This window comes from Taudactylus pleione, unplaced genomic scaffold (genome assembly GCF_031769625.1).
Source record: "Taudactylus pleione unplaced genomic scaffold, aTauple2 ptg000520l, whole genome shotgun sequence".
NCBI classification, from domain to species: Eukaryota; Metazoa; Chordata; class Amphibia; order Anura; family Myobatrachidae; genus Taudactylus; species Taudactylus pleione.
The window spans coordinates 8,275,372-8,293,226 of NW_028284922.1; the positions used below are offsets into that span (position 1 = coordinate 8,275,372).

At 44.1% G+C, this 17,855-nt stretch overlaps 1 protein-coding gene across 2 annotated transcripts in view; it reads right to left on the reverse strand.

The window, feature by feature from the left end:
* LOC148501326 (uncharacterized) overlaps nucleotides 1-17,855 on the reverse strand; it is a 667,086-nt gene that overhangs the window by 399,681 nt on the left and 249,550 nt on the right. For both annotated transcript variants that reach the window (XM_088450637.1, XM_088450636.1), the window contains exon 10: nucleotides 17,072-17,260. In XM_088450637.1, coding sequence (XP_088306763.1) covers nucleotides 17,072-17,260 — 189 coding nt within the window. The remainder of the gene's footprint in view (nucleotides 1-17,071; nucleotides 17,261-17,855) is intronic.

Consider the following 17,855-nt stretch of genomic DNA (forward strand, 5'->3'; position numbering starts at 1 on the left):
GGTTCAGTTCGGTTTTTTTTCCCGAATCTTATTGGGTTTCAGCTGTCACGAGTTTTGGATAGCCAATAAGATTCGGTAAAAAAAACCGAACGGAACCGAGTAGAACCGAGCCTGCAGATCCCTAGTTTGTGTGCGCTTTAGCCGTACGTATATATCAATATAACATAAATGGAGGACCAAACTTTCTCCGATAAAAATAAAATAGGGAAAGATCAAGAACCACTTCCTCCTAGTGCTGTTGCTGCTGCTGGGAGTTGTTCATCATCCCAGAGAGGAAGTAGGAACATCACTTCTTTTACTAAACAATTGACCCTCCAACAGTCCCTAGCGATGAGGATGAAGTACGACAGCAGTCATCCTGAAGCAAAACGTATAACTGAGGCCTTGACTGCAATGTTGGTGTTAGACGTGCGTCCGGTATCCGCCATTAGTGCAGTGGGATTTAGACAATTGATGGAGGTAGTGTGTCCCCGCTTCCAAATCCCGTCTAGATACCACCTGCATCCTCAAAGCAGCAGCGACAAGCGTGCGTCTGTCTGTTAAAGGGTGGTGACACCCTCAAAGTGTGCTACACAAACAATAAAAATATTGTTCTTTTTTTTTCTGTCTTTGTGAAATGTGTGGCCTGTAGCCGCACCTGCATGCTTAAAGCAGCAGCGACAAGCGTGCGTCTGTCTGTTAAAGGGTGGTGTAACCCTCAAAGTGCTCCAAAAAATAAAAAACTATTTTTTTAATGTGTTTGTGACTTGTGTGCGATGTAGCCGCACGTGCATCAACATAGTAGCAGCGCCAAGCGTGCGCCTGTGTCATAAGTCAAGGGCTGGTTTGGACATCTGGTCCGGACTGAAGGACGTGCCAACAATTTCTGACAAGTCTACTGTCACTGCATATGATACTGTCCTCAAAGCAGCAGCGACAAGCGTGCGTCTGTCTGTTAAAGGGTGGTGACACCCTCAAAGTGTGCTACACAAACAATAAAAATATTCTTCTTCTTTTTTCTGTCTTTGTGAAATGTGTGGGCTGTAGCCGCACTTGCATCCTTAAAGCAGCAGCGACAAGCGTGCGTCTGTCTGTTAAAGGGTGGTGTAACCCTCAAAGTGCGCTCCACAAACAATAAAAATATTCTTTTTTTTTTCTGTCTTTGTGAATTGTGTGGGCTGTAGCCGCACTTGCATCCTCAAAGCAGCAGCGACAAGCGTGCACCTGTCTGTTAAAGGATTACATCGGTGACAGCATCCAAGTAGGCATGTCAGACAGTCCGTACCTGTACTGGCAGGAAAAAGAAGCAATTTGGAGGTCCCTGTACAAACTGGCTCTATTTTACCTGAGTTGCCCCCCCTCCAGTGTGTACTCCGAAAGAGTGTTTAGTGCAGCCGGGAACCTTGTCAGCGAAAGGCGTAGGAGGTTGCTTCCACAAAATGTGGAGAAGATGATGTTCATAAAATGAATTATCAACTCTTCCAGGGAGACCAGCCTCCAGAACGTACAGAGGGACCTGTGGTTCCAGCGGGGACGAATTAATACCCTGTGAGGATGAGGATGTACACACTGAAGAGGGTGAGGAATCGGTGGATGAGGAGGATGAGGATGACATCTTGCCTCCGTAGAGCCAGTTTGTGCAGGGACAGATTAATTGCCAGCTTGTTTTGTGGGGGCCCAAACGAACCAATAATTTCAGCCACAGTTGTGTGGCAGACCCTGGCGCTGAAATGATTGGTTTGTTAAAGTGTGCATGTCCTGTTTATACAACATAAGGGTGGGTGGGAGGGCCCAAGGACAATTCCATCTTGCACCTCTTTTTTTCTTTGCATTATGTACAGTTTGGGGCCTAGTTTTTCAAACTGCCATCCTGTCTGCCACTGCAGTTTCACGCCTAGATGGGTCACGTGTTTGTGCCGCCCACTCGTGTCGCTTAGCATAGTCATCCAGCTACCTCGGTGGAACCTTTTGGACATAAAAACACTATTGTGAGGTGTGAGGTGTTCAGAATAGACTGGAAATGAGTGGAAATTAAGGTTATTGAGGTTAATAATAGCATAGGAGCAGAAAAACCTACAAATTCTGTGATTTTAGCTGTTTTCATGCTTTTTTTCAAAAAAATACAGATCCAAAACACAAAACCCAGAACCCAAAACACGGAAGGGTGGTTTTGGCAAAACCAATCCAGATCCAAAACACGAAGAAAGATCCAGATCCAAAACCAAAACACAAAAAGTGGCCGGTGCACACCCCTAATATATACACACACACACACACCGGGTAAAAAAGTATTGAACACAAACATTTTTCTCAGTACATATAATTGTAATGGGGCTATTGTAACAAAATTTTCACCAAATGTCAGCAACAACCCATGCAATCCACATATGCAAAGAAATCAAACCATAGATGTCCATAAATTAAGTTATGTGTAATAATGTGAAATGACACAGGGAAAAAGTATTGAACACATGAAGAAAGGGAGGTGTAAAAAGGCATGGAAAGCCAAGACACCAGCTGAAATCTATCAGTAATTATAAAGCAATCCTGCCCCTTGTCAGTGAAAATTAATATAAGATGGTTCAGTCCCATTACCATATATAAGAAGGTGTCTCATTACCAAGGTGCCACACAAGAAACATCTCATGATGGGTAAAAGCAAAGAGCTGTCTCAAGACCTTCGCAACCTTATTGTTGCAAAACATACTAATGGCATTGGTTACAGAAGGATTTTTGAACTTCTGAATGTTCCAGTGAGCACTGTTGGGGCCATAATCCGGAAGTGGAAAGAACATAATTTCACCATAAACCAGCCACGATCAGGTGCTCCTCGCAAGATTCTGACAGAGGAGTGAAAAGAATTATCAGAAGAGTTGTCCAAGAGCTATGGACCACTTGTGGAGAGCTTCAGATAGACCTGGAATTAGCAGGTCATTGTTTCAAAGAAAACAATAAGTAATGCACTCAACCGCCATGGCCGGTATGCACGCTTACCACGCAAGACTCCATTGCTGAAGAAAAAGCATATTGAAGCTCGTTTAAAGTTTGCTGCACAACATTTGGACAAGCCTGTGAAATACTGGGAGAATATAGTCTGGTCAGATGAGAGCAAAATTTAATTGAATTGGATGCCATAATACATACCATGGTTGGAGCAGAAATGCCACTGCACATCACCCCAAAAATACCATAACAATAGTGAGGTTTGGAGGTGGGAACATCATGGTGTGGGGGTGTTTTTCAGCATACGGTACTGGCATACTTTATTTGATTGAAGGAAAGATAAATGGAAAAATGTACCAAGACATTCTTGATAAAAATCTGCTGCCATCTACCACGATGCTGACAATGAAATGAGGGTGGACATTTCATCAAGATAATGATTCCAAACACACAGCCAAGGACAATTGGTTTCAGAGAATAATAAAGCTGCTAGAATGGTCCAGCCAATCACCTGACTTGAATTCAATTGAAAATCTATGGAAAGAACTGAAGATCAGAGTTCATAGAAAAGGCCCACGGAACCTTCAAGATATGAAGACTGTTTGTGTGGAAGAATGGGCCAAAATCACACCTGAGCAATGCATGTGACTAGTTTCTCCATATAGGAGGCGTCTTGAAGCTGTCATTACCAACAAAGGCTTTTGTACGAAGTATTAAATACATTTCAGTAAGCATGTTCAATACTTTTTCCCTGTGTAATTTCCCATTATTACATATAACTCAATTTATGGATATCTATGGTTTGATTTCTTTGTATGTGAGGATTGCATGTGTTGTTGCTGACATTTGGTGAAAATTTTCATTACAACAGTCCTATTACAATTATATTTACTGAGAAAAATGTTGATGTGTTTAATACTTATTTTACCCTCTGTATTCAAGATAACGTTATTGGTAAATACCTTGCCCTGGTGTCCTCCTTTAGGGGAAATTCACCCCAACATCCACAACAACCAAGAAGGTGGCACTCAGAGACTTGGAATCCAGTTAAAAAAAAATCTGTTTTTTATTATTGTGACAATTCAGCTTCCACCATAGCACAGAGTGGCACTGCAGTGGTAGACAGGATGGAAGTTTAATAAACTATGTGACCCCATTGGAAGTTTAAAACCAAGATTGTTTTCATTAATGTCAGAGGACCGAGAGAAGGGAGTTGGAATATGTTTATGGACTGAAGACAGTGAAAGGATGGAAGGATTGATTCATTATTAATTTAAGTTCTTCAGTTCCTGAAAGACATCTTTGATCTGGAGGAGGTTTTTTATACATGTAATAGAAATGCGGTGGCCTTGCTTGTTGAGGTACTGCTAAATAGTACACACTGTAAACAGATTTTTATTTTGGGCTCAGGGAGGTTGATAGGGATAATGGGACCAAGACTTGTTGTTTACATCAGAGGAAAACAGCGTGTAGCTCTACAGCTGAACTACAACTCCCAGCATCCATGCTGTTTGCCGGGCCTGCTGGAAGTTGTTTCCCAACAACCCGTAGTTGTTCACCACGTACTGTATGGTATGAACACAAAGTGGCAGCAAGGATTATTGATATTTTTACTACCTGCAAGCCCTGTAGTTTGAGTGTATTATTGTGGGAGAAACAGGACTTTGCCATAAATTGGCAGATTGCAATTATGTTTGGCCACCTTTTGCAATACTAGTTAGGCAAATCGGGAACGAACACTCAATATCTCCCATATGCTGTTTTTCCAGATATAACAATAAAAAGCTTAAATATTATTAACTGGAGATTCTCAGTACTTTTCAGCCTGTTGGATATTTTTTCTCTATGAAGCACTTCTAAACATAACAAAATAATAAGAAAGATTGTGGATACAATCTGTTTACATAAGTGGACAAATAAAGGCCCCCATACATCAGCAATTGATTGCAGCAATTGTGCAATTTGCAAACGATTGTGTATAAAAATCTTTCCCTTTTTCAATCGATTGTGGCATCTCCGCAATCTGCAATCGATTGAAAAAGGGAAAGATTTTTATACACAATCGATTGCAAATTGCACGATTGCTGCAATCATTTGCTGAAGTATGGGGGCCTTTACTGTCACTACCACCAAGATACAATTATCGAATAACAGAATACAGAAAAACAGTGTTTTTTTTCCTTTTCTATTATTTTTGTATATGGATATCAATCATGATGGATTAATGATTATAAGTGATATGTGATTTTTTTACTTATGTTTTATGTTATTATTGTATGTAATATTTACAAAAATATATTTAAAACATTTTTTTATTAGAATCAGTGATCTGACAGCGCTTTTTGAACTACTTTCTTACTGGTTTGTCAACAATGGATGGCAAGCCTCAGGTTACCTCAGCCTATGTAATGTGACCAGTATACACAACAAATTTTTGTATTAAACGTATTTGCACTTTATTGCACACTTCCTGACAGGAAGATGCTCTGGGCTGCTGCTTATATTTCTGGTCTCTCTCATGACCAGAAATAGGCTGGAGGTGCAGTTTTTCAAAGTGCCATGTTTTTTTTAAGTGCTTAACTGTAGCGTTATACCTGTGTTATTAGTTATTAGTTAATTCTTCTCCTGATTGTGAATTAATTCACCCAGCCTCTCTCCTTCTCCAACAGGTAACCAGCTTATTCTTTACTGAATTTTACTGTAGAGTATTCCACCTCCTGTGCCTGGTTTATTAATTATCCTTATAGGTAACCAGCTTATTCTTTATTGAATTTTACTGCAGAATATTCCACCTCCTGTGCCTGGTTTATTAATTATCCTTATAGGTAACCAGCTTATTCTTTACTGATTTTTACTGCAGAGCATTCCACCTCCTGTGCCTGGTTAATTAATTATCCTTATATGTAACCAGCTTGTTCTTTACTGAATCCATGTGCTATTGTTTCTAGTGCCTTATGATTTGCAGTAGTAGTTAATTTGTTATAAGGATCTCTCCAGTCTATTGACTGAAGTGAAGGCATGATTTATTTCTACTGCTAGATGTTTGGTGTCATATGTTTAATTAAGCCATTTTATTGCTAGCTTTCTTTTGGATGGCTAATGGGGGGGGAGGGGTTCATTAATTAGTGTCCACACTTGTCAGCATCTCTGTATAAGTATCATTATCTAGGCTGGAGGATGCAGTTTTTCAAAGTGCAGTGTTTTTTAAGTGCTCAACTGTAGCGTTATACCTGCATTACACCGAAGATAAACAGAAGGAGAATACTCTAAATTCAATCTAACAACAATCCACTCAATATATGGAAAAACTTGCAACAAAAATTGGGAATTCAAAAACCCATCACAACAAACCTCTGCTTTTAATATTTGAAACTCTAATTTTTATTATTATTTTGAGGGTTAGGGTTTGGACAAAAGGTCGAGACATAAATGGTCAACACATTTTTTTATTATTATTATTAGGGTTTGGATAAAAGTCGACACATAAATGATCGACAGGTGATTATTTTAATAGTATTCTTACAGTTAGTGTTTGGTCAACAGGATGACACAAAATGGTCGACACGTTTTTATTTTAAATTGATATAAATTTTGTATGGTTAAGGTTTGGTAAAAAGATTAACACTAAAATGGTTGACACAAAAATTGGTCGACACAGGATAATGTTTATATATTTCATTTATATTTCCAATTTTCAGCCCTGTTCTGCCCCCTGCTTTCACCTCTATTCTTTCCCCCTTGTCCCCTCCACCTCCTCCTCCCCTTCTACCCCCTCTGTCTGCCTACTCTCCACTCCTCTCCCATTACTCCACTTTCATCCTGTTCTAACCCCTCTTAGGCCTACTACCCCACCGCTAATCCCTCCTCCTACTTCACTCCACTGCCATCCACATCTCCCTCCCTGCACACCTCCTACAGGTTCCCTTTCTAGCTCAGGTGCCCACACTATCACTACACTATATTCAGGTTCCCTTTCTAGCTCAGGTATCCGCACTATCGCTACATTCTATTCATAACGGTCCCCCTAATTAATCTCATCTCCACGCTACAGCAACCCTGATAATCTTATTCACCTCTCCCACACAAACGCTATTCCTCTATCCTGTGCCCTCTGGAATGCCAGGTCAGTCTGTAATAAACTGGTCCCCAACCATGACCTTTTCATCTCCAAAACCCTACATCTCCTAGCCATTACTGAAACCTGGATTTCACCCTCTGACACCACTTCTTTTGCTGCTCTCACCTCTGGGGGCCTCACCTTCTCCCACACCCCCGGCCTTGGGGTCGCCATGGTGGTGGTGTTGGGGTCCTTCTATCTGCCAGTTACTCCTACCAGCTAATACCCTCTGAATCATGCCTTACATTCTCCACATTTGAGGTTCATGCTATATGCCTCTTCCAACCAGTAAACCTCAGAGTAGCTGTCATTTACCATCCCCCTGGCCCCCCTCCAAATTACTTGACAACTTCACTTCCTGACTGCCTCACTTTCTCTTCTCAGATCTTTCCTCCCTTATCCTAGGTGATTTTAATATTCCTATTGACATTCCCACAAAATCCTCTGCCGCTAAACTCCTTACCCTCACCTCTTCATTTGGTGTCACCCAATGGACCTCATCACCCTCCCATGTGAGTGGGCACTCACTTGACCTGGTCTTTACTCACCGTTGTGATATTTCTGATTACTCCAATTCCCCATTCCCCCTCTCTGACCATCACCTTCTCTCTTTTAACTTATCCCTTTCTCCTTCCCCTCCTCCACTTCCTAAGGCTACCATTACTAAGTGCAACATTGAGGCTATTGACACTGTTGCTTTTTCCTCCCTGCTGGACTCGCTTCTTTCCCCTATACTTTCTCTCTCCTGTCCTGAACAAGCTATTTCCCTGTACAATGCATCCCTTACTTCTGCTCTTTACTCTGTTGCTCCGGCAATAACTACTCACCCTCGTTGATCCACACCACAACCTTGGCATTCCATATACACCAGATATCTGCAAAAGTGTTCACGAGATGCCGAATGTCAGTGGAGGAGATTACGCTGTAGGGCAGACTTTCTCCATTTAAGATTTATTCTCTCATCCTACAGTGCTGCCCTGGCACTCTCCAAACAATCATATTTCAAGAACCTCATCTCCACCCAGTCCTCAAACCCCGGCATCTCTTTTCCACTTTCAACTCCTTCCTCTGCCCTTCCCCTCCTCTCTCTCTGCCCTTGACTTTGCCACCTACTTTACATCTAAAATTGACTCTATACATGAGGACATCATATCCCATCAGACCCTCAACACCCTGCCCTCCTTTCCCTGACCCCCCCTCCCCATCTGTCTCGCCAACTCTGACATCTTTTCCCCCTGTTTCTGGAGAGGAAGTCATTTGCCTTATCTGTCATCCCCTCCTCCCACCTCCCCCCTTGACCCTATTCCTTTCCGTCTCCTTCTGCCTGTTCCCTTTCTGCATTCAAACATGCACTTGTCTCCCCCATTCTTAAAAAACCTACCCTTGATCTTAACATACTCTCCAACTACTGACCCACCTCTCACCTCTCTCCTCTTTTTTGCTTCCAAACTTCTTGAGCATATTGTTTACAACTGTCTTACCACCATTCTTTCCTCCCTCTCCCTGCTTGACTCATTTCAATCTGGCTTCCATTCTCTCCACTCTACTGAAACTGTCCTCAAAAAGTATGCAATGACCTCATTGCTGCCAAATCACTCTCCTTCGCTCCCTCCCTCCTCCCTCACTGCAATTGACTTTGCCTCCTTCTCTTCCAAAATTGAGGCAATCCATCACATAATCTCCTCCAATCTCCCTGTTGCAGCCCCATGTCCTCCACCATCTGAACTTCCGGCCACCCCACCTTGGGTGACGAAATCCATGCCCTCATCTTGTCCTCTCCCTCCTCCACCTGACCCCTTGACCGCTTCTCTGCTCTCTCTTTCAGCATCCACCTGCTCCCACCATTGCTCACCTCTTTAACTTATTTCTCTCCACTGGCATCTTTCCCTCACCATTCAAACATGCTCTTGTATAAAAAAAAAACAATCTCGACCCTTCCTCACCCGCTAACTACTGCCCCATTTGTCTTCTTTCTTTTGCCTCCAAACTACTTGAGCGGATTGTCTACAGCCACCTCTCCAGCTACCTCTCTGACAACTCCCTCCTTGATTCTCTCCAAACTGGCTTTCGCCACTGGTCAAACTTACCAATGACCTGCTTGCAGGCAAATCCAGGGGCCACCTCCTGGACCTCTCTGCAGCCTTCGACAATGTGGATCATCCTCTCCTACTCCGCACCCTTCAGACATATAGCCTCTCCATGCCTGGTTCACCTCTTACCTCACCAGCTGCTCCTTTTTTGTGTCTGCCTCCGGCTCCACCTCCCTCCTTCACGTTGGTTACCCGCAGGGTCTGTCCTGGGCTCCCTCCTCTTCTCACTGTACACCTCTTCACTAGGAGAACTCATCAGTTCCTTCGGCCTCCAATACCACCATTATGCCGATAATATGCAACAATACCTCTCTTCTCCTGAACTTTTCCCTTCTGTCCACTCTCCGGTATCCAGCTGCCTCTCCACCATTTGTTTCTGGATGTCTGAGCGCTCTCTGAAGCTCAACATGGACAAAACCAAACTCATCATCTTTCCCTCTAACAGAGTCTCCACCCCCACCAATCTCTCTATCACTGTTGACAACACTTTCATCTCCCCTGTTCCCCAACTTCACTACTTGGCTCCCTTGACTCCACCCTCTCCTTCACCCCCCACATTCAATCTCTGGCTCAATCCTGTTGGTTCCAGCTACACAACATTGCTCGCATTAGGCCATCCCTCTCCCAGAATGCTACCAAACTGATTATTCATTCATGAATCATTTCTCGGCTTGACTACTGCAACCTTCTCTTCATTGGCCTACCATGTTGCAATCTTGCTCCCCTCCAATTTGTTCTCATTGCTGCTGCTAGGCTTATCTTCCTCTCCCACCATTCAACTTTCGCCAAAATCTGCACTGGCTCCAATTCCCCTACAGAATCCTCTTCAAACTCCTCACCTTCACATACAAGGCCCTCTCTAACTAGTCTGCTCCCTGCATCTCCAACCTCATCTCCTTACATAATCCCTCTCACATGCTCCAGTCTGCCTATGACCGTTGTCTCTCTTTTACCCTGGTTACTTCAGCTCACAGCTCATATCCAAGATTTTTCCTGTACTACTTACCTTCACTGGAATGAGCTCCCACGCTTGATCAGGCTCTCCCCGACCTTACATAGCTTCAAACGTGCACTGAAAACCTACCTGTTCATCAGTGCATACCCTTCCACACACATAACCACGTCACCAGGTCACTCTCCCCACCATCCTGCCTCAGCCATCTCCACCTTGCCTGCTTCCTGCACTCAAGTCCCCCATCTACACACTCATGCCTCATGTCATCTGTCTGTCTCCCCTCATTTGTAAGCTCCTAGGAGCAGGTTTCAACTCCTTACTGTCTCACAGCCCTCTTCTCTAGCACTTCAATGACAGCCTTCACCTTCCCAGCTGTATTGTGTATGCTAATTGTTACTTGTGCTCTGTTTTTTCTTTGGTTACTGTATTGTAATGTTCTGTGTACTGTCCTACTATTGATGTATGTACGGCGCTGCAGACCACTTGTGGTGTCCTAGATATAAAATGTAATAATAATAATAAAATACAGTATTGAACTATAAAATAAAAAAGTAAGCGTCAGAGCAGTGGCTCAAAAGCACGGCAATTTAAAAAAATATAGGACATCTATGAAACATTTGCCACACAGCAGTGGTAAACAGGATGGCAGTTTAATAAACTATAAAATTAAAAATGTCAGGCAGCAATGCCCCAAACAGCACGTAATGCAAAGAAAAGTTATGCAATATGGAATTGTCCTTGGGCCCTTCCACCCACCCTTATGTTGTATATTAAACAGGACATGCACAGTTTAACAAACCAATCACTTCAGCGACAGGGACTGCCATTTGTGGCTGAAGCGATTGGTTTGTTTGGGCCCCCACTAAACAAGCTACCAATTGGCAGCTGACATTGCTGGCAATGGTCTGTCTGGGCACATTGGCTTTACAGAGGCAAGATGTTGTCGACATCATCATCCGATTCCTGACTCTCATCAGTGTGTACATCATCTTCACACAGTATTATTTCATCCCCGCTGGATTCCACCATTACAGCCTCAAGTGCCTCTAATTTTTGGATGTAATTGGCACTAAAGGTCTTCCTCGTGGAATTTGTAGTTCATTTTGATGAACATCATCTTTTCCACATTTTGAGAAAAGTAGACTCCGAAGCAGATAGCTGACAAGGTTCACGGCTGTACTGAAAACTCTTTCTGAGTACACACTGGAGGGTAGGCAGCTCAAGTATAGCAAAGCCAGTATGCGCAAAGGACTCCAAATTGCAATTATTTCCTGCCAGTAGTCAAACGGAGTGAATGACATGCCTATTTGGATGCTATAATTAAAATAGTCCTCAACCATTCTTTGAATGGTGACCGTATCAGATGGAGTCACGGTAAAGGTCTCATTAATTGTAGGCAAATCTTTTAGACCTGACCAGACATCAATACTTGGTTGTGTTGTCTCATCTGCATCACCAGTGAGTCTTTTGGAAAAACTGAGTTTTTTCCTGGCAGTCGAACTTGCAGGAGAAACTGAAGGAGGAGCCACCGCTGCATCATGTGCCGCTTGAGTTGACAATTTGCTTTCCAACAGCTCTTTGCATATCTTCAGATCTGTGTCCATTAGGAAGAAAGACATGATGTATGACTTAAACCTAGGATCCAACCTGGTCGCCAAAATGTATTGATCCGACTATAAGATCCTGACAACCCTTGGATCCTTGTGAAGCAAATAAAGGACTTGATCTATATGTCCGACATACTTAGCAGAATCGCTTCATTTCAGCTCCTCCTTCTGCTTTTCCAACAGTCTATTTAGGGGAATTACCTGACTCCAGATGGCAGTGTCTGAACTCACTTCACAGGTGACTACTTCGAAGGGTTTCAGTACTTTGCACAACACAGAAAGTATTTTCCACTGAGCTTGAGTAAGGTACATTCCCCCTCCTCTTCCTATGTCATAATTTGTTGTTTACATTTGGATGGCTTTTTGCTGTTCCTTCAATCGCTGAAGCAGCTGCTTCAGCTGGTGAAAGGGCAAATGCAACATTTCTTGCAGGTTCTGCAATCTTCTACATGCACCTGCTGAATGGCAAAAATGTCCAGAAATTTTGAGGGCCACAGAGAGCATATCCTGCACAGCCGTGTTATTTTTTTTTACATTTTGTGCCACCAAGTTTATTGTGTGAGCAAAACATGGGGCATGTTGGAATTCACCAAGCTGTAATGCTTTCACAATATTGGTGGCATTGTCAGAAATGACAAATCCCAAGGAGAGTCCAAGTGGGGTAAGCCATTTTACAATTACTTCCATGAATTTTTCTAAGAGGTTGTCAGCAGTATGCCTCTTAGTGAAACTGGTGATACACAGAGTAGCCTGCCTCTGAATGAGCTGTTGTTTTTTAGATGCTGCTGTTAGTGCCGCTGAAGGCAATACAGCCACCCAGTGGGCTGTTACAGTCATGTAATCTTGCTTTTGCCCCATTCCACTTGTCCACATATCTGTAGGTAAGTGGACAGTGGGGACAACGGCATTTTGGGGGACACTAATTAAGTTTGTTTTAATGTCCCTATACAGGCTGGGAATTGCTTTTCTAGTAAAGTGGAGTCTAGATGGGATTTGGTAGCAGGGACACAGGACCTCAATTAACTGTCTAAAACCCACTGCACTAATGGCAGATATCGGATGCACATCTAATACCAGCATAGATGTTATGGGGTCAGTAATCTGCTGTGCAACAGGGTGACTGCTGTCATACTTGCTTCCCCTTGCAAAGGATTGTTTAACAGTCAATTGATTTTTAAACTACTACTCAGGAGTTGAGTAGGGCCCAGAAACCCCCCCTCCTCGACAAACTGAGGGGTGTTTTGTTTTTAGACAGAGACAGCTCTGTCTCCTTCTCTACGGTGGCTGCCGCAACCATGATTGGACGTGGCAGCTCATACAGAGAGTGCTACTCATATCACAGCTCTCTGTGCTGTGCAATGTGTGTGGGGAGACGTTTCGGGAACTCAGCAGCGGTGGGAGCAGCAGAGAGTAGCGGGCACTCCGGAATGGACGGCTTCCAAGTGCAGATGTTTAATTGCGAGTGTATGTATTTTTATGTATGTCTGTGTATTTGCATGTATTTGTGTATTTTGCATGTACAGTGATGGACAGCACAACCCTGGACAGCACATCCCTTGAAAGACAGTACAGCACACTCCTGGATTGGACAACACAAATGGAGCACAGACCCCTGGATATATCACAGCACTCTCCTGGCCTGGATTGGACAGTACAGCCCCCCTTAGACAGAGCACTGCCCGACAGCCTGGGACTCAGCAAGCAAATGACACCGATCACCGTGGGGAAGGACTTATATACTATCCACGACCTGTGAGAATCCGACAGCTGGAGGATGACGTTTTGCCTTGTTTTGGATTCCAAGTCAGGCGGGAAAACCCGAGCCTGACTCAGATCCGGCTCATCTCTAGCTGTTACAGGTGCAGGATGCTAGAATTAAGACTAGTCAGAGAGGGAATGGATGTAATCAGAGACATCAGAGCAGTGAGTGAAGACAAGATCAAGTGAGTGTCAACTCACATAGAAGGGTGAGGAGCTCCATTGAAACCAACTGATGATGTGAGAGTAAGGAGTTTAGAGGCAGAGGTTTCTGTTGGGACATCGACAGGAATATTGAAGTCACCTAAGATAAGAGCAGGAAGGTCTGAAGAGAGGAAGTGGCGGTGTCAGGAAGCAAAACTGTCAAAGATTTTGGTGGGAGAGCCAGGGGGATGATAAATGAAAGCTATTTGGAGTGAATAGGATGAAATAGGTAAATAGCATGACCCTTGAATGCAGAGAATGAAAGGGATGGTTCTGAGGGTATTAGCTGGTAGGTGTAGCCAGAGGATAGAAGAACCCCAACACCACCACCATAGTGATCCCCAGGCTGGGAGAGGGGTGTGTGAGAGAAGGTGAGGCCACCAGAGGAGAAAGCCATGGGAGAAGTGGTATCAGTTGGGGAAATCCAGGTTTTGGTGATGGATAGGAGATTCAGGGAGTTGGAGATGAAAAGGTCATGGCTGGAGACCAGTTTGTTAAAGACAGATCTGGCATTCCAGAGGGCACAGAAGAGAGGCACCGAATTATTAGGAGAGATTTAAATGAGATTATCAGAGTTGCTGTAGCGCGGGGGTGAAGTTAATTTGGGGAACACAGATGAAGAAAGTAATTATAGATAACATCAATACTTTATCAAATCATGTATTTGTAGTTACACCTATTGCTCTGAGATATTTGATATTTTACAGCGAATTATGATTTCACAACTCATTAATTAGTACCTAGACTTTCATTGCTCAAATTTAAGGCAGCTGTTCTCAGCACCCCTCTCTTAGCAAAGTGTTAGTTCTTATCACTTTCTGCCTCATTTAAAGTTAGGAGCAAGTCTAGCTAGAGGGTGGAAATGTGTACGTGGAGAAACTATATAGCTATGAAAAGGGAGTATAAAAATTCAAATTCAAATAAACAATACACTTGTGTGTATATCTGTGTTCTTAATCATGAAAAATGCTGCCCTGATGGTGTCCAGATAACCCTAACATTTACTAATGAAAAAGGTGTGGATATATATTTTTTACTTTTTCTGCATGCAAAGATTGTAATGCCACTCCTTACATGAAGTACACAAATACTGGGAAGCCTTATTGTTACACTGTTACTAAGATTTGAACTAGGATATGACCAGTGGTGTAACTAGGGTATTTGGAGCCCAGGGCAAATTTGAAAACGGACCCCCCCCCATTTAATATACCGATATGTGCGTATAAAAATGGGCGTGGTCACTTAAAAACTGGGCGTGTCAACATGACACACCCCTTTATTTTCACGCTGAACATTCCTATCCATATGCACCTTAACCCCAGCAGTACCCCTTATACAGAACCCCCAGTATGCAGTTGTGGTCCCTCTCATGCAGGCCCATAGTAGTGCCCCTTATACAGTATCCCCAGTAGTGGTCCCCCTTATACAGCCCCCAATTAGTTCCCCTTACTAAGTACCCCCAGTAGTGGCCCCCCAAATGCAGTGCCCCACGTAGTGTTCCCCCTAATGCAGTGCCCCCAGTAGCAGTCCCCCACAATGCAGTGTGCCCAGTAGCAGTATCCCCTTATGCAGTGTCCTTTATATGGTGCCCCCAGTAGTAGTCCCCCCCTATGCAGTGCCCTTTATATAGTGCCCCCAGCAGTAGTCCCCCCCCATGCAGTTTTCCCAGTAGTGGTCCCCTTATGCAGGCACCCTGTAGTGATCCCCCCTATCCAGTGCCCCCTGTAGTGGCCCTTCCTATTATTGCCCCCAGTAGTGGTCCCCCGAGTGCAGTGCCTCTAGTAGGCCCCTTTTATAATGCCCCCAGTGGTAGTTCCCCCCCAAGTAGTAGTCCCCAGTAGAGTAGGTCCTCCCAATGGTGCCCCCAGTAGTAGCCACCCCTCCCCCAGTAGAGGTCCCCCCAGTAGTAGCCAGCCCTCCCCCAGTAGAGGTCCCCCCAGTAGTAGCCACCCCCCTCCCCCGTTGTGCAGATAGGTTAAAAAAAATATATATATATCTATAAAAATATACTTACCTGAATCTCTGCTCCTGGTCCTGGTCGGGATGCCGCTCAGCATTATGGGACAGACGTCATGACGTCAGTCCCATTACCCACTGCAGGAGCCGGACGGAAGTCCGGCTCTTGCAGTGGGTGCTGCAGCAGTCAATGAGAGTCTATCTGACTCTCATTGGCTGCTGTTTAACACACGCATCGCCGCCAGCGCTGGCGGCGATGTGTGTGTTATGCACAGCCTTAGCACACCTCCTGGCACTATTGGGCAAGCGCTCAGGGGGAGGGAACGGGCTCAGGCGTGCAGCACAGGACCGGCGCTGGAAGCCTAGCACCGGTCCTGTGTAAATGTGTAGTGCTGACCGCACTCATTGCGGTTGGCACTACTCTGGTTAACTAGGGCGGGCGGGCCGGTACCGTGGCCGGCGGCGCCCCCCCGCGCCGCCGGTCCAACGGCGCCCAGGGCACGAACCCCGCCCATCCTGCCCTAGTTACGCCACTGGATATAACCCCCTCCAAACTCTAAATCTGTTTGCACAAATTAAATTTACCCCCTCTGCAGTGAAATTTGGTGGAATTAAATTTGCTACTTCATATACACTGAGGGCCGGATTCAGCACGGATCGCAAGGCTGCAATCGCATGCACCTGCTCGCTGCGAAAATATTCAAATGATGCAATTGCAATGCGATCATAGTGCGATTGCAGCACTATACCAAGATGCCCACCACTGTATAAAGAAGCCGCCCACTTCCCATTACATACATCCGTAAGTCCGCGAAAACATAGGTAACATCGGACCCATATGCACGGTTGTGGTTGACCTGACCCTACCTCACAAACTACTAAACTTCCTGTCGCCATCTAGACCTCTGCCAGCGCATACAATCGCAGACGCTTAATTATGCACGCCCCTGTGACAGCGTTCAAACGCACGGGCACTTCTGCATTCCGCTGACAACCCCCCCTCTCCACCCCTAAATGGTCACTTTGTGTCAATCACTATGCTATTGGACTGCATGCTCACTGCAATTACTTCCCGTAAGAACGCAGCTGTGCGATCTGTGCTCAATCAGGCCCTGAAGCCACTGATAGTAGCCCTTTAGTTGCAGCCTCCACCAGATTTTAAGCAGCTCTGTGAAGTCCAGAGTATGAGTTCTTCATAAGTTGACTAGGTTCTCAACCTCTTCCACTCAAGCACAATCCCATTATTAAGTGGTGCTAGGTTCTCAACCTCTTCCACTCAAGCACAATCCCATTATTAAGTGGTGCAACGCCGTTCTTGCTTCATGTATCAATTGGATATAGCAGAGAATGATGTATTTTGTACTTATTTCCTCAATCTGACATGTTGGGGCTATGCCCAAGAGAAACTACTTGTGAGTACAACTGATTTATCATCTGACTTTCTCCCAAAACTTTGACTTACCTCTCTTAAGGCATTTGTGATAGAAGCCATAGCGATGGGATCTAAGTGCTCTGTTCCAGGCATCTCTAGTATTTCTTTGCCACCATAAAATATTTTGCAGGGCACATAGACTACAATTTGATTGACAGCAGCAATCCTCTTTTTGTTTTCTCCAGCCTTTTCCGAAGTTGTCAGTCCCCATAGAACACTCTAAAAATTTTTCAATTTATAAATTATTAATCGAATGAATACTAAAGTTCTAAAAAATAAAACTTAACTACACAGAACTCAAGAAAAAAAATCATAACAATAAAGAAAACCTTGATTTCTATCTCTTTGTAATGCCCCATGGTAAATCAGCCTTTGAACTGCAAACACGCTATCATAGACTGAAAAAGATCTATGATTAATGTCCATAGCGGAGTCAGACATGTGTCACAAGGTGTCATGGTAACCTCAGGGCCAGTGCAAGGTTTCTAGGAGCTCATGCAAAGCTACACAATACCACCCTTGCTCTCCCAATACTACCCAACTCCTCACATATACACCCACTCCTGTCCCGGCCACCAAGTTGTTCACACAAGTCAGGCATGCGGCTGTGAAAATACATGCATGCGAACAAAAATTTTTACTTGCAGCCGAAAAAAAGCCAAAAATTCAGTTTAAACTTTTATAAAAAAGTGAGATACACAGGTTTAGTGGTGCATAAAGGTCCCTCTGGGCTCAGCATTAAAAACATTGAGTTATGGCTTCAAAACAAACTCATAAAACACACATATTGGCGTATGTCAATAATTAATCTAAA